The sequence below is a fragment of the Saccopteryx leptura genome, chromosome 1 (genome assembly GCF_036850995.1).
Source record: "Saccopteryx leptura isolate mSacLep1 chromosome 1, mSacLep1_pri_phased_curated, whole genome shotgun sequence".
NCBI lineage: Eukaryota > Metazoa > Chordata > Mammalia > Chiroptera > Emballonuridae > Saccopteryx > Saccopteryx leptura.
The window spans coordinates 28,604,323-28,630,847 of NC_089503.1; the positions used below are offsets into that span (position 1 = coordinate 28,604,323).

The window sequence follows — 26,525 nt, forward strand, 5'->3', positions numbered from 1 at the left end:
AGTCCCTCAGATGCTGGGCTTTGTGCCTCAAGGACCGGTCTTCCTTGACCATGAGCTCCGTGATGGGCAGGGACGTTGTGACCCTAGTATCACCTAGTATGGTGTCTGGTGCATAATAGGTCCTCATATGTTTGCTTAGCTGATGAAGAACTGAATGAATGGCTATCTGGAAGGTTCTCTCTGGGCTTCCTGCACAGGTACATTTAAATAAAACATGAATGACGGATAGGACAAAGCCACACTGGACATCCAGCCCCCAGCAGCTCTTCTCTAAGCCTCGGACCTCAGTCGTGGCATCTGGTTTCTGGTCTCGGCCTTTGGCTGTCTTTTACCTGGACCCATTCAAAAGAGTGGGTCACTGGGGGCCAGGACTTGTTGGGGACCTATCATTTATTTATTTATTTATTTATTTATTTATTTAGAGACAGAGACAGAGACAGGGACAGATAGGGACAGGCAGACAGGAAGGGAGAGAGATGAGAAGCATCAATTCTTTGTTACTGCTCCTTAGTTAGTCATTGATTTCTTTCTCATACGTGCCTTAACTGGGGAGGCTACAGCAGATCGAGTGACCCCTTGCTCGAGCCAGCAGCCTTGTGCTTAAGCTTGTGAGCCTTGCTCAAACCAGATAAGCCCATGCTCAAGCTGGTAACCTTGGGGTCTCAAACCTGGGCCCTCCATGTCCCAGTCTGATGCTCTATCCATTGAACCACTGCCTGGTCAGGCAGGGACCTACCAGTTTTAGAGACAAAACTTTATTTCAAAAAAAGCGAACTTCTAGTTTTCAAAGCACCTGAATATTAATGCACGAAGCCACATGGGCAACCTGGTAGCCCTTGTATGTTCAGGCTTAAGACCATCTAGGCCCTTCTCTCAATGCTGCCAAAATGTGACCTAGAAAAAATGGACTTCTGCAGAAGCATGCAAACAGCTTGGTGCCTTGTCACTATGAATCCAAGCAGAACTGAATGAAGCATGTGAAACCCAGTCCAACATCTGGCTTATTGGTAGACCGTAGGTCCCAAGTCCAACTATTTCCAGATGTTCCATAGGTAAGACATCTGGGTAGTAGCCTGACATTTTATTAGGTTGTGTTGGCATCACTGGGGATATGGCCTCATGGGGTGTGGTTTCCACAGGCCCTGTGGGTCTCCCAAAGGCCTCAGCCACCAGGACTGAGGGGCTGGGTAATGAAGTGTGCACCAGGGACAAAAGCAAGCTCATTTATATGTTCAGTGAAGGCTCATCGGAGCCCAGAGCCAGCTCATACAACCCATTTCAGAGACCAGATAACCAAGAGTGCTTTTACTTTCAAGGGTTTGCTGGAGCTCTTTGGCTTAGAGGAGAGGCTGACTGTAAAACTGTACACTAACAAAACCTTATTTCAGGTCCAAGGAGTCAGACAGCCTCTCCCTAAATGTGGGTTTGTCCAAGTGCAAACACAGGCATTGAGATGCTGTTAAGATAAATTACCCAACTGTGCAAACCAGTATTTCTCATAACCATACTTCCAGGTCATAGAGAGGTGCAAAGCAATTATGCTTCCCACCAATGATCTGTGCACATTTTTTAGGTCATGGACCATCGACACCACCCTCACTACTGTTTCCATTACTTGGTTCCACATTATGCCATCCTAGGCACATTCTTCCCGACTTCTAGGACCTAGCAGGGCTCGTGAGGTGGATGCATGACATCTACTCAGAGGAGTCCAGAGGTTGCCCTTTGGACTAGTTGCTCTCCTATTTCTGATAGGGACCCAGCGAGGAGAGGTTGGGTTTCCGTGTGTCTTTCCCAGCTCCCCAGGTCTGTGTCTGGCTGCCATTCCTGCGGCAGAAGGAGACACCACCACTTCCTTTCACCTGATCATTTCATTTGTCCTGAAAAATAAGAGCAGCCAGGGCCCAGGTGGCCAGAGAAAGAAAATGGAGGAGCAGGGAACCCCTTAGCTCCTGGGCCCATGGGGCCCTATTCTCTGTCCTGATCTCCACCCCGTGGGGAGTCCCACAGATTCATTGTGTGGAGCCTCCAAGTGTATTCCTCATCCTTGCAGAGAGACAGTGGCTTTGGGGGGCATTTTTGGTGTATATTTGAGCCCAAATATACACCAAATATACAAAGGACTACAAAACTGCTCCTTCAGGCTCTAAGTGCCTCCGTAACTACTTGCAGAGAGCTTCAGCAGAGTAGGCTCCAGTGGGGACCACACTGCACTGCTGCTGAGCCTCCTGAGTCTCAAAGAAGCCACAATGGGGTGTGGCTCCACCAGGGCACAGGTGAGAAACACTGAGAAACACCTCCTGAGAAACACTGACTTGGTTTTTGTGTATTTTTTCATTAAGGGGAACCGATCCTTTTTTCTATAACTTGAGATCTTCTTGGCCTCAAAGCTACTTCTTCAATACTCTGCCTTTTTAGACCTTTTTTTTTTTAATACAGTCCATCACGACCTCACTGACTTCAGTCTCAACGTCTGCTGCTAAGAGACTGTTTCTTCATATTTCCTATAGAGAATCCGGTTGGCCTCGCCCCATGTGCTTAGCCCCATTTTTTGTGGCTGGGCAGCCTGTGAATGTGTGTAGCTCTTGGGTCAGCTGTCTCTCCTGTCAACTCAGCTTAGGCCAGAGGCTGGGCATGGGGTACAATACATGGTCTCTGGATAGGGCTGAAAGGAAAGCAGGCATCGTGACTGCTGGGAGTCTAGGAGAGGTAAGTAATCTCGGGAGTTTGTGTCCCATACCATGTCATCCCTGGTTTCTCTGGAAGTCACTAACCTGGATGGGACTTCTTCATGCTCTCAGAAAGACAGGTGGGCAGACATAGGCTTTTTTGGTGCCAAGAATACAGTCCCCACTGGAGCCTACTCTGCTGAAGCTCTCTGCAAGTCCGGGCTGCTTCTCTGGGACCTGTGAATAGCCAGGAGTGACCTCTTTGTGGCCAGTCGGCACATGCTCCAGGCTAGGATGGCTTCTGAGACCACACGGGGCCTGCCAAGCCTGAGAGTGTCTTTACCAACACTCAGCAGGCCCCGCTGGGCAGCTGGGTTGTGGAGGGGACTCCATCTTACCATCTGGCGGAGGCAGAATGAGAAGCAGGCAGGTTCTGGGGTATGAAAGCCTTTGCCATTTTATTTTACAATAAAAAAATCTGACAGCATAAGAACACTCTGTTCCCAGCAGAGGCCAAGGATGTACAAAGTTAATTAGAAAGCAAAGCCTTAAATGACAACAGCTACAGTCAAAGCTCCTGTTCAGTACTCGTCTCCGCCCAAGGTGTCTCGTGTGGTTGGTAAGGAATCGCCAGTCTGGGTTTTCCACCCAGAAGCTCCTGTATAAACACTTACATCTCCTTCAAATCACAGACAACAGCAGCGAAACGCAGCTCCAGGTGAGGCCGGCTTTCGTGGGCACTTCCGAACTTAGGAACGTCTTTCTTTTTTCATGTTATAGAATATAACATTGTATTTTCACTTCTATAATGCCACATGCTCCTCACAACCACCACCACAGGTAGGAAGTGTTGACGTTGTCATACCCATTTCACAGACAGGGAATCAGAGACTGGTTTATAGTGAGTTGACGAAGGCCTTGACCATTTATTCTGTCTTTTTCAAAATTCCCAGACCAATGATACTCCTCTGATTGTTTGCTACAAACCTTCTCTCATTTTGTATGTTGGTTGGGGGTGAGTTCAGACATCAGATGTGGAGAAAATAAGGTGAGGCTACGGTTAATTTATATAAAATATACTGATGGCGTCCTTCCACAGTTTACAAAAGTCTGGCCAAGGTTACAGAATAAAAATAATCAATTTCCAAATTTCATTAGATAATGGCTTTCACCAAAGTGTGGGTCTGACAAATTCTGGCACATCCCAAATTTCCCCATTTTTGAGACCTGCATAATCAAAGCAACTTGATATCCTCTAAAAGAATTTGCTTCTGGCACTGTACATTCTATTTCATAAATATTCCTTTCCAGAAATGCCCTACAGGTCAGCACTTACCACAGGCTAGTATTCTGTCACAGTTCACCTTGAGAAATCAGGAGGCATTTCAATTCTCAGGAACACTACCTTATTATATTTGGAAGGGCAGGGCCACAGGAATATCCATGTCCTTTGAAACCAATTTTGTTTCACAAGACTCTGTTGAGAGGCCCATGGGTTTCCTCATCCATGCAAGTGTGTGGCAGTGAGCCACGTTAATAGCACCTGAGCTGAGATCATGCATTTCAATTTACAAGTATTTATTGTCTGCTGAGCAAGACATTATGCTTACTGGGCCTCGGTCAGAAATCACTTTTAGACCCAGCAGCAGTATGAACAGCACTAGTGGTGGGTAGGAAGTGTCTGCGGCAGCTCTGGCCAGTGTGCCAAGGTTTCAAGCTCATGCACTTTTCACTGATGCGCAAATCAAGGACGCTGTCTGTGGCAGTGTCCGCTGGGACTGCTTACCTGCTGGCGGCATCCAGGAGTACTGGTCAATTCCAGTCCATAGCAGGTTCCTTTTGAAGGTCCTGTCCACTCATGTTCCCTCCTCTGGTTATTAGCCCCCCCAACAAAAGCCCTCATTAAGAGGGCTGGTCCAGGGGTCCATGATCATATTACATGATCCAGCCTCCTTGGTTATAGCCGATTGGATGGACACTTAACCCAGGATCTCCTGATCTATGGGCAGAGGAGCTGGATCAATCAGACTCAAGAATTTGCCCTAGGGGCACAGAGCTGGTAGTCAGAGAGGGAAGGTATGAAAGAGGAAAGATTGTGTAGAGTGGATCCAAGGGTAGATTTTCAACTGCAACCCACCAATGAGAAAACAGAAAGCCAGGGGGCCAGGGAAGCAATAGGACTGAGCAGATATGCAGAGAGAAACAGAGATGAATCTAGTAGGAGAGACCATGAGATCCCTTTCCCATATGAGAGCTGTTTTGTTTTTCTATGAAATGACCCTATACCCTGTACCTTTCAGTCAACCTCTGAAAGTGTGAATTAGCAGGTGTGAATTGGGTTTCTAGTCCTTGCAAAATTCCTCAGCTGCGATACATCTAAGATTGTCTCAGTGGCAGAATTTAATCTCTATTACTTGTATCAGGGTTGGTCACTGCTCCAAGCTAAATTACTGTCTTTCCCTCACAGTGTTTGGCTATATTTTGTAAGGAAAGTCCAAGCTATTTTCTGGTGTGCAGCAGAAGGAAGGGTTTAAGTTTAAATTTTGTTCTCAAATTTTTAAGATAATATCTGTCATTTTAGTAACTAAACATTGAGTGACTGTATGTTATGTAGGGGGAAAAAGCAGCTTATCTTTTGATCCATTTCCCTAATCTCTGCCTGCTAGAGAAGTATTTCCTCTAGTTGGATATTTAAGTTCCTCTCCTCCTCCATCTGTAATCTTGGAAGTTTTTTTTGTTTGTTTTAATCACAAATCTAACAATTTCCTATCCATTTTTCCATCAAGATTGCTAAGAAATAAGCCCTTCTGCTGAGTCCTTAATTCAATAAATGTACCATATAACTTCTTCTGGTCCAGAGAATTGATTCTCACATAATCCACCCTGTTTCAGTCAGTTCAGGCTGCCCTAACAGAGCACCACAGACTGGGTGGCTTACATAAAACAGAAATTCATTTCTCACAGTTCTGGAAATCCAGATCAGGGTGCCAGCATGGTAGGGATTTGGTGAGAGCCTGTTCTGGGTTGCAGACTATCAACTTCTTATCTTCAGAGGCAGAGGAGTCCCCTGAGAGCTCTCTGGGGGATGCCTTTCATAAGGGCACTAATCCAGTTCATGAGGGTTCCACCTCATGATTTAAGTACCTCCCATGGCCCCTGCTTCTTAATACCATCACATTGAGGGGTAGGATGTCAACATATGAATTGATAGGGGAGGGGCACCAACATTCAGTCCATAGCACACAACGAAAGGGGTAACTTCCTGCTCCACAGTTAACACCGACATCTGATATCACAGGTACCAGGGCATACAGTAGACTTGTCCTGCACCACCAGATTGCCTCCCCAGTACACAGCATGGAATCTGCTATCTCACAATTACAAGCTGTCATGGCCTCCCTGATGGCCCGTTTGGACCCATGGCATTCGGAAAGGACTACACCCCTAGTCTTGAACAGCAGTTGAGAATACCATTTCCTTGATGGCACTCTCTAGAAAAAAAAAGGAAATGCATTTCTTTTCAGAATGCAGAAAACTCACATCAAAAATGTTCCAAAAAATGTTTATTGTCCTTTATACACTTTGTCTGAAGTTCTTTACATAGGCAATCATCTTTTTCCTTCACAAGAACGTAGGGAATGTCTCTTATGACCCTTGTCTACTTTTTTCAAATTCTTAGCTTAGTTCAAGAAACCATAGACAAGCGTGCAGGCAGCATGGTGAAATGGAAAGCAAGTTGGATCATGAATCAGCAGGCTGGGGCTGGAAACCTTGGGCAGGTCACTCCACTTCTCTGGACTTTGCTTCCTTCTCCAAGGTCACCAAGGTCCTGGTGTCTTCTCCAACTGTCTGGAGGGTCATGAGGAACACAAAGCCTCAGGGCTGTCATGGAACTCTATTTTAACTTCCACGAGGCACTTTTGACCATTTGCCTTTTCTCTGAGCAAGCTGTCCAGTTATCTGTCACCTCCATGAGGTCAGGTGACTCTTCAGAGAAGAGACCTCATCTTAGTCACTGAATATTAAACAAAGGCAGCTGTCTCCCCATGGGTGGGAAACATGAACAGATTGACCTCTTTTCAATTTAAGGTTCTCCTTCCATATACTTTCTTAAATGGGGAGTGTCTAGCTTAAGGGAGTGTCTGATTAAGCATGCTACATTTTTAGTTGTCGCAGTTGACTCACTCCGATTTCACGGGTTCTATAAATTCACAATGATTTGTTTCTCTACCCTCTTAGCAAGCTGGAGCTGTAGGCTCATTCTCTGTAAGTCACTGGCACATCCAAAGCTTGGACACGATCTTTAAAGCATGTGCATATATTTTAATTAAACTAAGGTCTTAAAACTTCATTCTCACATACAGTATTTCCAGGCATTCACCAAGTAGACAAAGTACTGGATTGATGTCATTGCACTGATGAAATATTAATATTATTGATAAGGCGGGACAATGTAGCTGACTATCAGACTCATACCATTTGCATGGAAAGGCTGAGTTTCTTTGGCTCTTTGATCATTCAAGTGCATTGAATACCAATTTGGATAGACTTAGGCATTGTGTTAATCTGTCGATAAAATCCTGCACTGTCCACAGTGTTTTGCAAGCTGATTTAGGTTTTGGATTACAACAACTGGCCATTGGTAGAAATATACCATATATACACGTGGAAATTACAAAAATACATTTTATTTATAGCTGATTTTTTTTAAGTAACAAAAAGCTAACACTATGAAAGATCAACCAGCATACCAAAAGACACTATCTATCTATTATCATCCGAACAAGAGACTTGTTTGGGGATTCCAGGACGCATCTCCTCCGGAACGCCCCAGGAGGAGCAACTTGCCATTGGGAAATACAAACAGCTTCTTTGAAAAGTCTGTGCTTTGACAGTTTGAGTCTCCCATTCTAATCAGTTTCCACTCCTCCTCTTCTCTCAACTTTTAAATTTCCACCTTCTCTCAGTAAAGACCAAAGAAACTCATGAAGAAAATGGAAAGATGGGCATTGTGTTACAGCTGAAGCGAGATGGGTCTTGGGTGAAGGCAGGACAGACAGGACCTCGTTCTCCAACAGACAGGAAATGAGCCCTCAGCGTCGTGTGGCTCCCAACGTTGGTGAGGCCACATGAAGTCACAGCTGTTTGCTCTGCGCTGACAGTCTGCGGCAGGTGCCTCAGGGCTGCGAGACCCTATCTACCCAGAGCTCTGGAGGCCAACTCGTCATGGCGGGGGTAAGGGAAGGTGATTTGCAACATCACCCTCACAAGGTCAGCAGCTCTGCCATTTCAACCAATGTCCTCCAGCGCCAATTAACCAGAGGGGTGGGGGAGGGAGGAGACTGGCTAACTTCATACAACACTTTAAAAATGCTATTTACATTTAAACATAAATCAAGAGATTTTCTACATTCAGAGGCTTCTATAAACAGAGACTGCAGGCTGGGGAGAAGGGGAATCCATTATTCCTGCTTCTAGCAGGCATCCATCACTAGTTCCTTGGTATCACGTGTCAGCCCAGGTTGGACATCACTGTTGAAGAGACAGAGATTTTCTTGTAAAAGTCAATGCATCTGTTAGCCCCAAAGAGAGAGAAGCTTCGTTCTCAGGCCACCTTCATTACAGGGCAAAGAAAAAGCTCCACCAAGAACTGTTCTTTTGTAGGATCCTAAAAGCTCTTAGCACCACTTCTCTTGCAGTAAGATCCCAACTTGCAGGGTAGTCTAGTTCCAAAATAACACCTTTCCAAAAACCTGTCTACACAATCAACTGTTCTCTCTCTTTTCTCTTTCTTGGCCTTTGTTTAATTAGTTGGGGGGGGGGGGCATCAGAACTATTTATAGGTAGAGTCATTGACAGCACTGATTAGCATCTGGATGCATCTGACTTTGAATATGAATCTTGAAAAGAAAGAGGATTCAAGTTTCTTGGCTGGAGTCAGTGTCTCCTTTACAGACTGGAGGTGATTTGAACGATTATAGTCATGGCTGAATGAGAGAGAGTACGGTCTGGTGCTCAATCACACACCTGCATTGCCTTTAACACAGACACAGAGTTAACATGCAGGGGTCACCGAAGACAGAACCACGTTCTCCACGTTCCGGTGACTCATTGAAATGTGCATTGGACGGAAATCTGTAGATTAGCTAGTGTCTCTCACTAACGTTCCATAAGGAAATACAACCACAGTTCAAACATTTGAGATAAGAATATCCAACACACGATCCCAAGCAGGGACCTGTTGACTTATACAATCAGTTGAATAAGCCGAGAATCCAAGTCATTCAAGAGTTCCCCCTGCTTCCCAAGAAGCCCCATGGTTCATCTTTTCAGAAACTAAGGATGAGGAAAACTCACCCCGTCTGTGCCTCAAGTCCCAACACAGTAGGCTAGAGACATCTGAAGCCTGTCTCCTCAGAGTGTAGAAGCCCCACGGTCTAAGGCCTTAGACCTGGAACTCAAACATGTCCGTCTGTTTCTTGGCCAGCTTGGCCACCTCTTCCCGGATGGCCTTCACCAGGGCTGCTGTGGAGATGTTGGTCAGGGGTGTGTCGGACGGGTCGTTCTCTGCCAGGCTCTGCTGGGAGGCCGCCGTGGAGGGCACAGGGGCCTGCTCCAAACTGGGGTGCAAACTGCCCGGCTGGCTGTACTGGCGAGGGAGCCTGGAGGGAGAGTTCTGCTGATACCGTGACCGGGGGTAGGCCTCGATGTACCCTGGGAGCGGGACCTGCAGAGGACGCCGGGAGAGAGGGGAGGGGCCTGGCATTAGGAAGGGGGCTCAAGTCACAGGAGACACTTGCTACTGGAAGCAGGAGGGGATTGAGGAAAAGGAAAGAGATCCAAAGGAAAATGAAGACCAGGTACCCTTGTACAGATGCAAAGGCTGGAATCAGATCGATTAGAAAATAGGTCATTTGAACCCACTGGATAGGCCGGTGAGAATGTACCTGAGTCTGCATCTGAATCTACCTGGCTACCTTTTTAATATAAACAGAATCCAGCAAAAAAATAAATAAATAAATAAAAATAAAAATAGATGTGCTATAACTCAAAAATTACTGAACATGTACTTTATAGAGATCTCTGTTGGGGCAGTAATCCTACAAACCACTGGAGGCCCAACTTACAATGCCATTTTAGTACGATGAGGCATAATAATGATGCCAAATCAATTGCTACAGACAAATTAAATTCTATTCCCCTTTTAAAGAGGGAGGATAGAATTCATTCCAGAATTTTTAAAATGCAGAATGGCATGTATTTTTAAATATTTTAGCTTTGGTCATCAGAAAAATGAATATATGTGGAAGAACATCCCGGATGACATCATTTAGACGGGATATCACTACAATCAGAATAAACACCAACACTGAGGTTCAGTTGAACCCTGTAATGGTGGACAGTATGGAGCCCAGGAGTTTAGACAGCGAGAAAGGCGAGCCAGGCCCTGGATTTCAAATGCCGAGACCAAACCCTAACGTGACATACACGTTAGGGGGCCCTCAGGGGGCCTCTGGGGGCCCTCAGGGTCAGCTTGGAGTGACAGCGGCCCGTGGATGATCTTACACAGGCAGTGGGGCATTGATATGCTGGGGTCCCCCCGCCCTTGGGTTTGATTGTTTGTTTGCGTGCTGCCTTTAGCAGCCCTTGACAGGTGACGCAAAGACAGGCTTGGGAGTGAATATCCACATTCACCTAGTTGCTGCCCCTCCTTGGTCCGGGTGAGACCAGGCCCACTGTGCCATATAATCCTAGCTGTAAAGACAGAAAAAACCAGGGGACGATGGCAAGACAGTCCTCAGCTGAAAGTCAGGCAGAGAGCTTCGGGAGGTATATGCAAAGTAATTCAGTCTTGAGTTTCTAACACTTCATTTTCTGGTATTTCGTCTAAATTTTTTTTTTTTTTACAGAATTTTAAAGCTAAAAGGAACAATTTTAAAAAGGCTTTGGAGCCAGACAGATGTAGTTTTGAATTCTGGCCACGGTGCCTTACAAAATATCTGTGGCTTTAGAGTAGGCCTATTTCCTCATCAGCAAAATGGGATGCATCATGAGAATAATAATACCTATCTGATAGGACGGTTGTGAAGATTAAATAAGATCATATAAATAAATTATCTACCATGGCATCCAGCACATAGAAAATACTCCCCAAAAGGTAGTTATTGTAAGAATGTATTTAATGAAGGCTGCTCTGCTAGGAAGAGGTAGAAACTGGCAGGTACCAAGTTCCCCTGTCAAAGGCCAACTCATCATACCACACATCTCCTTTAAAATGGCTTAAAGCCACCTGGTTGGTGGAAGGGGGGCTGAGATAACAAAACACTCAGTCTCAACCTCTCACCCATTTCCTCCCTGACAGGGGTCAAGCAGTTCATGTTGTGAGGGAGTCAACAAGGGTCTCACCGAATCGGCCCACTGGCTCGGAAGCTCGTTCTCTCCTGCGTAGGACATCCATGCCTGGTTCCTGTAGGACGAGGGAGGTGTGGGGATGAAGTAGCCGGTGAAGCCTGGTCTGTTGGCAGCCGGGATGGCGAACACGGCCGGCACCGTATTACCTGGCGTGGAGGAAGGAGATGGATGGGAGAGATTAGGCCAGCACCCCTCCCGCTTGGCTGACATTTGCACAGGCTAGGATTGGGGAGTTGGTAACGGGGGGGGGGGGGGGGTTGTGTTGCAGACCTCCACTTGCAGCCTCAGCCTACTTCACCTGCCCAGTTAGTATAAAAGGCATGATCTGTTAAGATTCAGACCTGTCTTTCTAGAAAACTGAAACTTTCAGCTCCCCTCACTGAGGCCTCACCAGCTCCCTAGCCCCATCCCAACACTTCAGACCTGCTGATAACAGCAAAGGACAACTCGGTGTCCGGGGCTTTTCCTTCCACCAGGAGGATGGGGCTTCTTAAAGAGTCAAGAAAAGAAACTAAAAAGAGTAATTCCACTGGTGAACCTTCTGGACACAGCGAATGCTTTAATAAGTGTTGACAATTGGGTGCTTATTAGCTTTAGCCTAAAAGGTGAGGTTTGAATAAACTTACAAACCAATCAGGGCAAGTACAGACCTCCATGTTCATTTCAGAGCTGTTTGTAATGATGAAAAATTGGAAACAACCAATATGTCCCTCACTGGGGTAAGGATAAACTGTGGCATATTATATAACAGAATACCACAAGGCAGTTTAAATGAATGAACTAGACCTGTATGTATCCAGCAACCTGGAGAAATCTTGAAAACGATGTTGAGCAAAGGATACAGAGTGCAAAAGGAAATGTATAGCTCGGTATCATTTATGTAGAAGTAAAATATATAAAGCATGAATATATACTAGCGGTTTACAACTGATGTGTTGCAAAAAGTTTTAAAACATGCAATACCTGACTATTTAATCAGGGGCACTGACCTCTTTTCCCTTAGATTGTCCGATGTAAATGAATCAAAATTATACCTATTTTTTTTACCAGATTGGCAGAAAATATAATATATAACTTAGTGTGTCACAAAATTTTAGTGATTAATTTATGTGTGCCATGAGATAAAAAAAGGTTTAAAATTGCTAATATTTATGCTGTTGAATATACATACATATGTAGCAAACCTTACCGCCCAAGACTTAGGACTGTGATTACCTCTGGGGAGAAGGGGGATGAGATGGGGGAACATAGTTGTATTAAAAAATATGATCTCGGCCAGGGCACACAGGAGAGGCGCCCATTTGCTTCTCCACCCCTCCCCCTCTCCTTCCTCTCTGTCTCTCTCTTCCCCTCCCGCAGCCGAGGCTCCATTGGAGCAAAGATGGCCCGGGCGCTGGGGATGGCTCTGTGGCCTCTGCCTCAGGCGCTAGAATGGCTCTGGACGCCCCGGAGGGGCAGGACATCGCCCCCTGGTGGGCATGCCGGGTGGATCCCGGTCTGGCGCATGCGGGAGTCTGTCTGACTGCCTTCCTGTTTCCAGCTTCGGAAAAATGAAAAAAAAAAAAAAAAAAAGAAAAAAAAATGTAATTTTTAAAGACCCTGAAATCTGGCAAAATGTTAACATATACCTGACTAACGTATCTTAATATTGTGTCATGGCCCTGGCCGGTTGGCTCAGTGGTAGAGCGTCGGCCTGGCGTGCGGAAGTCCCAGGTTCGATTCCCAGCCAGGGCACACAGGAGAGGCGCCCATCTGCTTCTCCACCCCTCCCCCTCTCCTTCCTCTCTGTCTCTCTCTTCCCCTCCCGCAGCCGAGGCTCCACTGGAGCAAAAGATGGCCCGGGCGCTGGGGATGGCTCCTTGGCCTCTGCCCCAGGCGCTAGAGTGGCTCTGGTCGCGACAGAGTGACGCCCCGGATGGGCAGAGCATCGCCCCCTGGTGGGCATGCCGGGTGGATCCCGGTCAGGCTCATGCGGGAGTCTGTCTGACTGCCTCCCCGTTTCCAGCTTCAGGAAAAAAAAAAAAATATATTGTGTCATATTTCAGAACTTTTTAAAAAAGAAATAAAAGCACTAGTTCTCTAGAAACAGTAGCTTGGCTTCCTGAGGGCGGCAGGTAGAAGGGGAGTGTGGCTTGAGGAGGGCGCAGATGGCGCCGGGCCGAGCGGGCATTTTGCAGGCTTGTTCCTCTTACCCACCTGAGTAATTTAAAGCCGACTGATCCAGCTGCGACACAGACACCGGACCTCTGGACACCTGTGCGAAGGAGGCGCTGTCGTGCAGCTGGGCCGCCTCGGGGCCGGTGGACTCGGCCATCCTGGTCTTGCTGCCCATGTCCGAGGTGGACCTGGGCGGGCAGAGGGGCTACGTTAGCTGCTTCCCGGGACCCAAACCTTAGGGAACTGGAGGAGCCTCCAGGCCCCACGTGGGCGGGGTTCTCCGGCCTGGATTTGCCCCCAAATAATAAATGCGGCCCATACACCCAGACTGGTAACAGCCATCGTGGGGGCTCAAGCTGGAAACATTTTTGGATAGTCAAGGTCAGTGCCCCCCTGAAGGTAGCTCTTGTGTCTCTGAGGAGTATCATACTTAATTTCCACGTAAAATTAAGCCAAACAATTAGAGCTGGGTATTAGCTGGGGATGGTGGACCTGGGAGATGATGACAGCAGCAGCCAATGAGAAGGCTCCCCCTGCTGACACCAGATGGTGACTCGGGCCTGGCAGGAGTAGTTGCAGGCAGGAAGCTAGGAGCCCAGGACTCTGGGAAGCTCCAGGCACAGGAGCGTAGAAGCACTTTAGTACTTCCTGGGCATTATGAATGATACTTGTTTTTTTGTTGTTTTTTTCTTGTCCCAGGCAAGCAGAGAATCTGGCCCATTTAACACATCATATTTCCACTTAGTGCTCAGAAAGCCACAGAAGAAGAGGGCAGCCGGGCTCAGCCGCGCCTCTCCCATGATTATAAAAGGTGTTTTAGTCACCGGCTCTCTCTCCCCTTCCACAGACTCCGGGCTGCCCTAAAATTACACCGGCTACCGCTTAGGAGCAGAGCAGAGCCCCAGCAAAGGAGCTGGGTGGGGAGGCAGGGCCTGGGTTCCTGCTTCCTTCCTTCTCTGAGCCACTGTTTCCGAGAGGGGTGGATGACGCCATCTCCAAGGTTCCTCCCTGCTCTTAACCTCTGGGCTTGTCCAGAGGCCAGTAACCCCCTGATATTTGACCAGGAGGGAAGACAGTGCGGAAGGACATGGGAGGAGACCGCTGGTTGAGAGAAGAAATGAAACAGATGTTGGCCTTGGGCAAACCTACCACAAATGGTGGGTGTGAGCCCCTCTCAGCAGAAGCCTCAGGAGAGAGTGAGAGGCCCTGCACTGTTCCCCAGGGAGGGGGGTGTGCTGGAGACTGGGCAGTGGGGGTCTCCCTTGCTTTCTCCCTCCCTCCCACCTCCGCTGGCCTGTTCACTCCCACAGCTCTGGCTTCCCTCGCACTGTTCCCAGCACCTGCGAATTCTTCAGAAAACCCTTCCCAGGAGGATTCCTGGGTTCTGCGCCATATGCTCGGTCCCCTTTGAGGAGTCCCAGAGCCTCTGAGATCATTTGGATACTGCCCTCATTTTACAAGGAAGGGCCCAGGGACCAGAAAGGTGAAGCAGCTTGCCTGGGGTTACACAGCAGGTTGGCAAGTTAGATAGAACCCCGTTCCGCTGCTTCTCACCCCACCCTGAGCTTGGCTGGGCCAAGGGGTGATATCTACACACAGCTGAGTATTCTAAACTGCTGGAAATAAGGGTGGGGTTTATCTGAGGGGAAGTCATTTTTCTTCACTGTTTTCACAAAATTCAAGCCTGTGCTCCACAGACAGGGTGTGACTAGTGTGTTGTGGGGAGGCTGGGGCAGGAAGGCGAGGGCAGTGGCCTGTACGTACCCCTGGGACCAGCTGTTTCTACCAGTCCTGGACAGGATGACTATTTCAACCTCTCCAGGGCTCATGGCCTTTGTGGTTCCTGCCTATCTTGATAAAAAAAAAAATGTGTTTTTTATATTACAGAGCAAAGAGAATGCTGGTCATATGATTCCCAATGACATAGCTGAGTTCATGTGTTTTCAGCCCCTCCCTCGTGGAAGTCACGAGTGGGGGTGGGTGCTGAGACACACAGCTCCCTGGCCTCTCGGACACTGCCCCTAATAACAAAAGGACTTCTGGAGGCACCCAGACTTGGGGCAGCTGTTGTGGTAGCCGAAGCTGGAGTCATTTTCAGATGTTCAAGCTCAAAGATGGGGCTTTCAGGGTACGGGGCAGTTGGCACTGGGTTTCTTCAACTGTGGGTTCTATCGGACTTTCCTTTGCAATGACAAGAAAGCCGGTTACCCCTCTATGGCCACCACTTCCTTCCTGGTGCTCTGCGTGCCCCAGGCACACGGCTGTCTGGACGGGCGACGCACCCGAGATGGGCATGGCACGAAGGAAGTCTGTCGGGTCAGGGGACCTGACAGGACCGAAATCTTTCCGAATATTTCCAACAGAGCAAAGAAAGGGATGTTTTACCGCCTGAGAGAAGCGACAGCCACGGGGCCAGTCCGGGGAGGTACAGGCGGAGGGGGAGAGCCCATGACCATCTCAGGAAGCTGGGAAAACCTGTAGGCCTGTGGAAGAGACAAGCAAAGAGGTCTTCTTATTCAAAAGGGAAGCAAATTTCCAAGGGGCAGGTTTTCCTTCCTTCCTCAGCCTTTCCCTTTAGGTCGTCCTTAACATGTTGCCAAACCTCCCTTCTATCTCATCTCCTACAACTCTCCCCTCTGCTTGGACCATGGCGGTCATGGAGTCTTTCAATTGTTCTCGGTGTTCTTGAGAATTGAATATGCCAATTCTTTCGCGCCTGGGCTTTTGTACATGCTGTTCCTTCTCCCTGGTGTGCTTTTAATATTGCTTGTTTATTTATTATCTGCCACCACCTGGACTGTACTGAGGACAGGGACTTGGTTGCCAGCTGTATCCACGCGCCTGGAACAAGAACTGGTGTATCAAAGATGAGTAATAAATATTTGATGAATGAATGAATGAACCACTGACTGTGTTTTCCTTTCTCACTCATGGAAGTAAGGTTTAATGGGGGAAAGCGATGGGTTTCAGAATCAGGAGGTCCGGGTGGAGGGCCTGGTCTGCTGATGAATAGACTGTACATCGCTAAGCACGTCGGGTGACCCCTCCGGGGCCCAGTGTCCTCTTCTGAAATGGAGCAGAGGTGCCTTGCTCAGAGGTGTACTGCAAAGATCAGGCAAGTCAGTGACTGTGTAAGTATTTTGCAATCTATAAAGCTCACTCATAGAAAAAGGATGGGAACTGTCATGAAAGTGAAGACTTCAATCAACACTCGAGGGGATGAGAGAACAATGGTCAGTGACAGACAGGATCAGAGAGCCAGGCCACAGCCTTCGTAGCAAGAGGAAATCTAGACATGCTCTCTGGGAAGACAAAGGGGCACTTGCGTCTCATCCATCCCTTTCCTTAGGTATCATGGCTGCCAGATCTCTTGAGGACCGAGGTCACAAGACTTTAAAACGGAAGGCATCAGGACAAAAAGCAGCAGTAGATGGACTCCATAAGCAGAATTTTAAAAAGTGAATGAGTCCTTTCCCTCTAGCATTATGGCGCACTACATACTCGTCAGGGCCGACCCCGTAAAGAACAACGAGACCCTGCATAAAACATGCCTGTTAAGCATGGTGGGAACTGCAAGATGTAAGGCAAATCTCAAGGAGCCCCGCCCCCTTTCGTACTTGCTTACCACTCACTGTTTCCAGCTCTGGTTTTAGCTCTTGGTTTTATTTTAGTTTGCTGAGGTGTGTGTGTGTGTGTGTGTGTGTGTGTGTGTGTGTGTGTGTGTACCCAGTAAATTTGGCCCTTCACTTAACTGCATGATGACATCCCAAGGACTTCCCTGAACCCTACAGTTTTGCTGAGAATTTGAAAAGCATTGTCCTGAATGTCCTTCCATCTTTGTATTCCATTATTATCAATGAAGGTACGTAAGGACATACCTTTCCCAAAATAGAGAAAGGGGTTTACAATCCCTCTTCTCTCTTCTGTCCTTTCACAATCAGTAGAGGAGACAGACAACCTATTTTTGTCCCTGGTTCTTGGAAGGCTTATTCTCTAGTCAATAGTTTCCAGCCAAGAGAAAGCTGTCTATGCCCATGGCTGTCCTATAGCGGTTCACCAAAAGAACTGGTTACAAGTTCTGAACTTTTTGACAAGTACCAACGGAATTCCCTTCTTTGGAAGATTTTTCCAGGTAGAAAGCAAGACTGCAGAGGAGGTCAGAACCCCTTTGGGCTGTATCCTCAGGGCCCCAGGGGAGCTGCAGGGGCCCCATAAAAAGTAGAGGCAACCTGAGTCCTCTGCCCAACAGTGTCCTCTGTCCCCCGTGCAGGTTCCCCATGGTTCAAAGTCCTCCTGGCTTCTAATTCTGGCTTCCCTTCTAATGTATTTGAACCTGGCTCCCTACTGGCTGCTTGGTGACTGGGATCCCCTTGGAAGCTATTACTCAAAACTCTTGCCCGGCTCCAAATTCCCAGTTGCACGTGGCCCAGCTTGGTGACCAAGGACACCATCTTTTGGGATCTGGCCCTCTGGCTGAAAAGCAGTTCAGAGACTCAGAACTGAAGGCAGCCTCTGTAAACAGGCCTCAGGTCTTTGAGGTGGAAGGAGCCTGGGTAGGATCAGGGTAGGACACCCTGGGGTGGGAAGCTTGGTAGTAAAGTAGAAAGGAAGAAGGTGGGCAGAGCCTGCTCTGAGTTTCAGTCCTGACGTCCCTGGGGAGGTAGGCGGGACATGGGTCAGGACCAAGCCCTCTAGCCATCCCGGCGGTAAGTGAGCCCAGGGGAGACCCACCGTGTGTTGGTCCCTCCTGTGCATGTGCATCCACCCAGCTTCAAGGGTGGCATTACAGGGGTAACAGCCACAGGGGGCTGCGGCGGGAGGCAGATCGGAGGGTCTCAGGCTTCTCCTTGGAGGGGGAAGGAGGACTGACGTGCCAATGCCAACCTGCCCTCATTGGCGGTCCTTGTCCAGTTCAGAGTGGGTGTGCCAATCTTCCATACCCGTTAAGAACACGGGGTTCTGCTGCATGGTGCCTCTTCCACTGCTTGTGCCGACCAGGGAATACTGCCCTAGGCAGAGCAAGTCCACAGGGAGCTATAGATAACTTCACATCCTGGTAGCTCTGTCAGTTCACCACGAGCTACCGAGCGAACACTATCTGGGGCTTTCAAGGCCTTGGGAATCATAGAAGGCTCGAGCTGGGAAGAACACAGCAGGCACTGAAACCACACCCCTTACCTTAACAGAAAGGGCACTGAACCTCAGAGAGGTAAACTAACTCGTCCAAAACCACGCAGCCAATTAAGAACACTGTCTCAGCGAAGGGCCGTCTGAGTTAAGGGTGGCATGGTAGAGGGCTCTGTAGGTCCCCCCACAAACAAGCTTAACCCAGGGATATGGCGGGAGACCCTGAAAGGACTGAGGTTGAAGTTCTGGCATGTGGAGAAGATTATATAAAAATGCAGAAAGTTATATGTCTTACACACCTGAGAGTGTGGGCTGAACTAAGTATTCTCCAGACTTCCTCTCTTCCCTTCCTCTCTCTTCCCATGCAGCCTTCCTGTATAAACTAAGGTTTTTACTCACTCGAATGATGATTCTACACTTAGAGGGGCATGTATTTGCCAGATGTTAGGTACTCAGTTTTCAAAAAGAATTTCTCAGAGCAGTACAAAGGCAAAGATCCCCGCTCAGACTGGCCCGGGTATGACAGAGTGACCCACCTTCAGTGACTGCAGAGATGGACCATGCCCCACGAACAGTGCCTGGGGTAGACCCTACCCAGTGATCTAACTTCATCAAACCGCCAATGACTTTGGTATAACCAGAGATGAAGGAAGCTTAATTAAAACTGATTGAATTCCCCATCTACCTGGACAGATGGGAACTCAGAACAGATTCAACTTTGATTTGGAAAAACACAAGAAATGTAACATTATTTTATTTTTATTTTTTTAGAGAGAGAGAGAATGGGAGAGAGATGAGAAGCATCAACTTATAGTTGGGGAACTTTATTTGTTCATTGATTGTTTCTCATACATACATTGATAGGGTTTGGGGGGAGGGTGGCTCTAGTAAGCTAGTGACCCCTTGCTCAACCCAGTGACCTTAGGTTCCAAGCCAGTGACCACTGGGCTCAAGTCAGTGACCATGGGATCCTGTCGATGATCCCACGCTCAAGCTGGCAGCCCCACACTCAAGCTAGTGAGCCTGTGCTCAAGCTGGCGACCTCGGGGTTTCAAACCTGGGGCCTCAGTGTCCCAAGCTGATGCTCCACTCACTGCACCACCACTGGTCAGACCTGAGAAATGTAATAATTCTTCAACGTAGTGGATGGAAACTCATACCTGATATGCCTGCCTATTTCATCATTAGCAAAGGTTTAGAGAGGAATCTTTTTATTTTGTTTTATTTTTGAGGGGAAAGGAGAAAAATAAAGAATGTAAAATTCTCAATTTCATCCTAACAGACGTATCTTCCTTACATGGGGGCCATGATAGAAACAGACAAAATCCCCTCAAACTCCCTTATGAGAAGATCGCACTGATGTCCTGGAGATTCGAGCTGTCCTCAGAGCCTGGAGGACATCCCCATGGCGAGCCTGGCCCGGGGGGTGGAAAGAGCGTGGGCTCTGAAGTGAGATAGCTCAAGGTCCCAAGCCCCGTTTCTCTTTTGATAGTTGTGTAACCACGGGCAAGTGTCTTTGCTTCTCGAAGCCTCAGTGTCCTCACTGAGTACACAGGGAGAGTAATACTGACCCCATTGGGTGGTTGTTAGACAATAAGAGATAACATCTACCCAGCACTTAGCTTAGCATCAGGCACACAGGAAGCTCCATAGGTAGCAACTGTTGTTATTGTTATTATGAATATATTCGTTCCAGAGTAAAGCCTCCAGTAACGGTAGAAGGAAGAGGTCTTGGCCGGCTGCCTTTCCTGGAACGCCCCACTCAGACACCAACAGGAAGGCTGTAGGATGTTCCACTCCACTCTCACAGACCTTTTATGGCCGCTAGCAAAACCTGATGGGTCATTAGGTATCAAGTCCAATCTTCACAGGTTTAATAAGATAATCAAGAGTCTCCTAAAACGCAGTGCAGAAACCCCAAGCTGCCAGCAGTAATCTTTTTCATGACATAAATGCCACCAGCATGGCCTCGTGCATTTAAAACCGCCAGCCTCCAATTATCTTCTGGCAGAGCTCAAAGCGCTTCCTTTTGGGAAGCAGGAAAATAATCATAGTTCTCATTCTAAATTGCCACCTCTCCTATTGGTCTCCTCATTATTATAGCACAAGGGGGCTTGACAAGAACCTAGGTTGAGAACCACCATTTCTACTATATATTGTCAGCTATTTTCTCCTTTCAGGAAAATAGGGGCCACGTGTGATGTTAGCAGAGAATGGAGAACTGAATAACAAAGGACCGCCTTTGATGCTGCTCTGGTTGGATGGCCCCTCTCCCTGTTGTGTCATTTCCCAAGTCTTTTCTATTTTTTGGTGACCTCATTTTTTTCTTCCCTGTGGAAGAGACAGAGAGAGTCAGAGAGAAGGACAGAGAGGAACAGACAGACAGGAAGGGAGAGAGATGAGAAACATCAATTCTTCGTTGCGGTTCCTAAGTTGTTCATTGATTGATTTCTCATATGTGCTTTGACCGGGGGGCTACAGCAGACCGAGTGACCCCTTGCTCAAGCCAGCGACCTTGGGCTCAAGCCGGTGAGCCTTGCTCAAACCAGATCAGCTCACGCTCAAGCTGGCAACCTCGGGGTCTCGAACCTGGGTCCTCCACAACCCAGTCCGACGCTCCATTCACTGCGCCACCACCTGGTTAGGCGGTGACCTCATTTTTAACGTATATCCTGCTGATATTTTTGCCCTTCTTGGTACAACTGCCACCCCAAATTATGACAAATAGAACCATCTAAGTTTTTATATGTCCCACCATGAAATTTTTTGGTGGTTTTGTTAAATCAAGGCACAACGGATGTGGGTTGTGGAATCTTCTTGCCTGTCACTGGTTCAAAGACTCATCCTGGTTGTAAAGATTTCCTCTCTGAAACCCAGATCTCTTCATGATGCCTGGAGTCCAGTCTCCAGCCCGAGGCGTCCAGTTGTTTATGAGAACCATCTTTAAACATAAGCACAGTTTCTCTGGGACTCTGAGAAGGGGCACTTAGAACATGCTCTGAAAGGAATTTCACAGAATGAAAGAAGATATAGCCCCAGAACTGTTGAGGGAAAGCGATATAACTAGTGAAGCCCAATGAAAAGGAGAGGATATTTTTATATTAATGACTACCATTTATCAAGTAATTCGATGTGCCAGGCACCATAGAAAGCACTTTCATTAATATCAGCAAACAAGTACTGGATGCCTGCTAAGTGCCAGGACTGTACTAAGCATTTCACATGGATTTCCTCCTCCCTGCAGCCCTCTCGTCATCACCATTTTATGACGTAGGGATCTGAGGCTCAGGGCTGTCGTCACTGGCTATGGTCACTGAGCTGGCGGCGAGAACCATTCTACTCTGGGCTGAGGGGAAAGAAATCCCAGGACATGGTCAATGCATGGAGGTCAGGAAGGATGAACCAATGAACTTGAAGTCTGTGTGAACCAATATAGAATGGATACAGGTAACTTTTCCCAGGGGACAAACACTTAAGAGGCAATGTATACAGGGTGGGGCTAAAGTAGGTTTACAGTTTTTCATATGGAAAATAATATAATAATAAGTAATAATAGAAGAATAAGTCATGTTTTGCATATTTATAACTGCAAACCTACTTTTGCATTACCCCATATGTGATAAGATTAGAGCATTTTCTAAATCTCAGTGAGAAAATCCCTTCTTCCCCCATAAAAGTGGGTACTAATTAAAAAAAAAAAGTGGGCAATTAGTAGAAAACTGTAATATGACTATCATGGTAAAGTATATTAGGTGATAGATTTATAAGATTCAGTGAGAATGTTTTTAGTTTTCAGAACAAAGGATTTGGACTCTATACTGATGGGTGTGTGGCCCGCGGTGGCCCCGGAGTTGCTGACACTCTTCTGGAAAGCCATGCTTCCTGATCATATCTGGCAAAGCTCCCTTATAGCAGAGGCAAAGTTGTATTACCAAGATCTGGGCATTCGCCTAAAGCCTTCTGTTTTAACTTACAAAGTATATTAAGAATTTTGCCTAATTCCATCCATATCTCAGAAAATAGAATGAAGAAAAGATGCCCTGTGTTCATCCTACTATTTCCTTCCTTGATTATACTCTCTGGATTTGCATATTGCAGGCTAAGAAAGATGACGTCAAGAACGACCAGTTCTTCTGGTAATGTCTTACTTTGCCCAAATTGGATTTACTTAATGAAAGACCCCCGTTGACCAGCAGAGAAGTATTCTGGCCCAGCTGATCATCGGCTTCTCATCACAGGTTTGTTAGTAGTCTCAGTAATAAGGCAGTTTTACTGAGCTGAATCAGCATGAGTGAGAGTCCCAGGATCTGACCACCTGGGGGTGAATGGACAAAACAGAAACCCTGTACCTGCCGGCCTAAGGACAATCCCTGCACTGATGATGACCGCACCCAAGCGCAAACCCCCTGCTCCAGAGGTTCAGTTTCAGGTAAACTTCGGTCTCTCCTGCTAAAGCTTACCGACAGGAAAAGTTAAACTAGAGAATGACATTCTAAGAGAGGAGACCAACAGAGAAAGAGAGAGAGAGAGAGAGGGGGAATCAGAGATGTGGGGGTGAGGAGGAGGCTCTGGAGCGAAGGAGACAATAAGGAAATTCACAATAGTGTGCAGACTATGTAGTCACATAGCATAACAGCCATGTATTAAGTGCCAGTGTAGTGTGGACTTTGGGCAGGAGTAAGGAAGGTGGTTCGAGGTTATCACGAGGCTCTACAAGCCCGTAGTTGTTCCAAATAGTCTACTGCAAATGAAAGAAATAATATGGATGACAGTGTAACAGCATGAGGCAGAAAAGCACGCTGGTTAAGAATATGGGCTTTGGCTCCAGACTACATGGTCTTGGGCCCCAGTTCTGCCCCGTTTTGGCTGTGTGGCTTGAACAAGCTGTGTAATCTCATCTGTAAAATAGGAATAAAACTAGTACCTGTATCAGAGGCTTGTAGTAAGAACTAAGTATGTCCTGACTAGGCAGCTCAGTGGACAAAGTATCATCCTGGCGCACCGAGGTGGCAAGTTTAATTCTGGGTCAAGGCACGTACAAGAAGCAACCGGTGAGTACACAACTAAATGGAACAACTAAGTGAAACAGCGAGTTGATGCTTCTCTTTCTCTCTCCTCCCCCCCATTCTTCTCTTTCTCCATTCCTTTCTCTCTCTCTATTTCTTTCTCTCTCTCAAATCAATAGGGGAAAAAAAACTAAATAAATGAGTTAACATACACATGACACCTAGACCAGTATCTAGCAACAGTGAAACACTCAATAAATGTTAGCTTTTATTATGTAATTACATATCACAATGACAGGCTATATAACTGTTTAATGAGTAACGGTTGGGGACAGACCGTAAAATACTACAAAGGCGGAACCTATAAATGCATAATGCATTATCTATTATGAGCTGTGGCTCATAAAACTTAAGTTTGTCTTTTAAAATAGATATGTGTAGATGCTATGATAATAAACAAAATGCAAACTAACTAAAAGTATTGTCTAAATCACGGAAGCCTTTCATGTTTGGGTGCTTTCTTAGATACTGAAGCGCATTTGCCGCTAACTGAAATAGTCATGACTGATACTTCTATAGCATTTACTGTGTACCTGGCATTCTTCTAGTATCGCACACATATCAACTTGTTTAATCTTTACAATAACCCTAGGAAGTAGATAGCTGCTACTTGTTGATTGCACCTGTAGAGAATTTAAGTAACATCCCAGTGCCAAAGCCAGTGACTAGTAGAGCTGGGATCCAAAGTCAAGCCACCTGCCTCCAGGGCGTCTGCTCTGAATCACCAGGCCACACGGGCCCCTAACATGCGGCTCTGCAATGTGTTTTGACATTTAAAATGAGTCCCCACACTTCAAAATGTAAGAAACCACCAGTGCATAAAGAATGAGGTTAGCCCTTCCCAGGAGGGATAATAGGAAAGAAAATTCATCCTGAAATGCATTACAGTTGGATAGAAGGGCTTCCTGCATGACCATGACCATAGGACTGAAAGGCTTAGGCTCGGATCATGGGTGGAGGGCGGGATGAGAGTCCAGCAAAGTTCTGTCTCCAAATCCCAAAGTGACTTAGCACTAGAAGCCCCCTCTCTCAGACCCCTGTTGGAACACCCTGGGCAGGACTGACTTCACAAGAGCAGGCAGGCAGGATGTCTGACTTACCGGCCGTGGTAGACTGTACTGGTACATTTCTGGGCGGTAGGTTGGTACCCACTGCACCCCAGCCCTGGGCCGCGTCATGGTCCCCGGAGCGCTGGTCACCACCTCCGAGTAGGGCAGGTGCTGTGTTGAGCCGTAGGCCTCCTGGTGCCGGCTCTGGCCTGCGTGGCCCGCGGACGCCAGGCTGAAGGCCTCCTCCAGCAGCATGTGCATCTGTTGCCTGACCTCGTCGATGGAGGGCTGAGAGCTCAGCGTGGAGGTCTCCGAGTGGCCTTTCACCTGCCGTGACCTGGCGTAGCCCCGGGGCTCATTGACTCTGTCAATGTTGGTTTCTTCTATGATTTCAGGCTCGGTCTGTGGGATCAAACAAATGGCCGTTGATTTGTTAATTAACTTTCCTTTTCATTAATGCTGCCTGTAATGTACTCTAAAATGTTCAGCTTAGATATGTGACGTTGGACGGATGTGCTAATTTAAATTATATCCTAGGTGTCCCATCCGGGAATTCACAGAATGGGGTAGTCTGCTATCATCGTACCTGAGGCCACATTCCCCCCACCTCTGTGCACTTCAGTTATTTATGGCTCGAGCAGTGCCACAGGCTTTGCTAATTAATTAGCACAATGGCCATGAGAGATGACTTTTCATTGACGACATTATGGTATTCTCCAAAACCTTTCAGAGACATTCTCTGCCCTTATGCCTTTCAGGTAAAAGAATCTAGCGTGTTCTGTCGTCTACACTCCAGTGGTTGGTACTCTAGATTCTAGACTAATTGTCTAAACCAGGGGTAGTCAACCTTTTTATACCTACCGCCCACTTTTGTATCTATTAGTAGTAACATTTTCTAACCGCTCACCGGTTCCACAGTAATAATGATTTATAAAGTAGGGAAGTAACTTTACTTTATAAAATTTATAAAGCAGAGTTACAGTAAGTTAAAGCATATAATAATAATTACTTACCAAGTACTTTATGTCGGATTTTCGCTAAGTTTTGCAGAATAAATCTTTATAAAACAACTTACTATAGTAAAATCTATCTTTTTATTTTTACTTTGGTTGCTCCGCTACCACCCACCATGAGAGCTGGAATGCCCACTAGTGGGCAGTAGGGATCAGGTTGACTACCACTGGTCTAAATGGTGCTGGACCCAGCCATTGGTTAGCAAACTGCTGGTTGCCTGAGGCCAATTTCAGAAAGAATAAGAAAACCTGCCCCTAGATCACTGATGTCAAGGTGTGGTGCACAGTGAATCGGAAGCCCGGGGGCAGGCACAGCACCTGCGCCTTCACAAACCCATCGGAGATTCTGATGCCTGATGCAGTCTGAGATCCACTATCTAGAATGTTCTCCCGCCTTCCTCCGGTGAATCTTTCTTTTAGGGAGTAGCTGCAGCACCTAAGCAGGCAGAGAGCGAGACCCTCATCTGCTTCTGGAGCAGGCTGCAGGGCCTGTCTTATGCTGGCCTGCTAATGAATGCTTATTTAACAAGGCCTCGCATGCGGCAGATCATGGTCTGATGCTGGCTTCTGTGATACCAGCGGTGAGGCTGCGGGAGTGTGGTTAAACCACGACCGTGTCAGGATGCCTGCAGCTCCCACTGTCGGCTGAAAGAACGTGCGAGTTCTGCAAGGACAGACGGGCTCAGATCAGTGTGCCACCGCGCTCTCCATCCATTACTTAAGGACAACAGTCCCCCTTGCCCACGGGGGATGTATCCCACGACCCCAGGGGACTCCTGAGACCACAGACAGTGCTGAACCCTCTACAGGATGGGACAAAAGGAGCTTTACAGTTGTACGTGAAACAGAGTTTATATTTGTAATATTATTTATTCATTGTTGTATTATTTTCCATATGAACAACTGTAAACCTACTTTTGCCCACCCCGTATATACTGTGCTTTTCCCTCCTATACATACATACATACATACATACATACCTATAATAACATTTAATTTCTAAATTAGGTACAGTAAGAGATTAACAGCAAT

General features: G+C 47.1%; 1 protein-coding gene across 5 annotated transcripts in view; it reads right to left on the minus strand.

The window, feature by feature from the left end:
• Nucleotides 1-3,177: 3,177 nt before the first annotated feature.
• The window catches only part of KIAA1549L (KIAA1549 like), a 286,634-nt gene continuing 263,286 nt past the window's right edge, over nucleotides 3,178-26,525 (minus strand). For all 5 annotated transcript variants that reach the window (XM_066363574.1, XM_066363557.1, XM_066363547.1 and 2 more), the window contains 5 exons: nucleotides 24,532-24,882; nucleotides 15,624-15,721; nucleotides 13,278-13,426; nucleotides 11,076-11,227; nucleotides 3,178-9,396 (listed from right to left, as the gene is read on the minus strand). In XM_066363574.1, coding sequence (XP_066219671.1) covers nucleotides 9,115-9,396; nucleotides 11,076-11,227; nucleotides 13,278-13,426; nucleotides 15,624-15,721; nucleotides 24,532-24,882 — 1,032 coding nt within the window. In that variant the 3' untranslated portion in view covers nucleotides 3,178-9,114. The remainder of the gene's footprint in view (nucleotides 9,397-11,075; nucleotides 11,228-13,277; nucleotides 13,427-15,623; nucleotides 15,722-24,531; nucleotides 24,883-26,525) is intronic.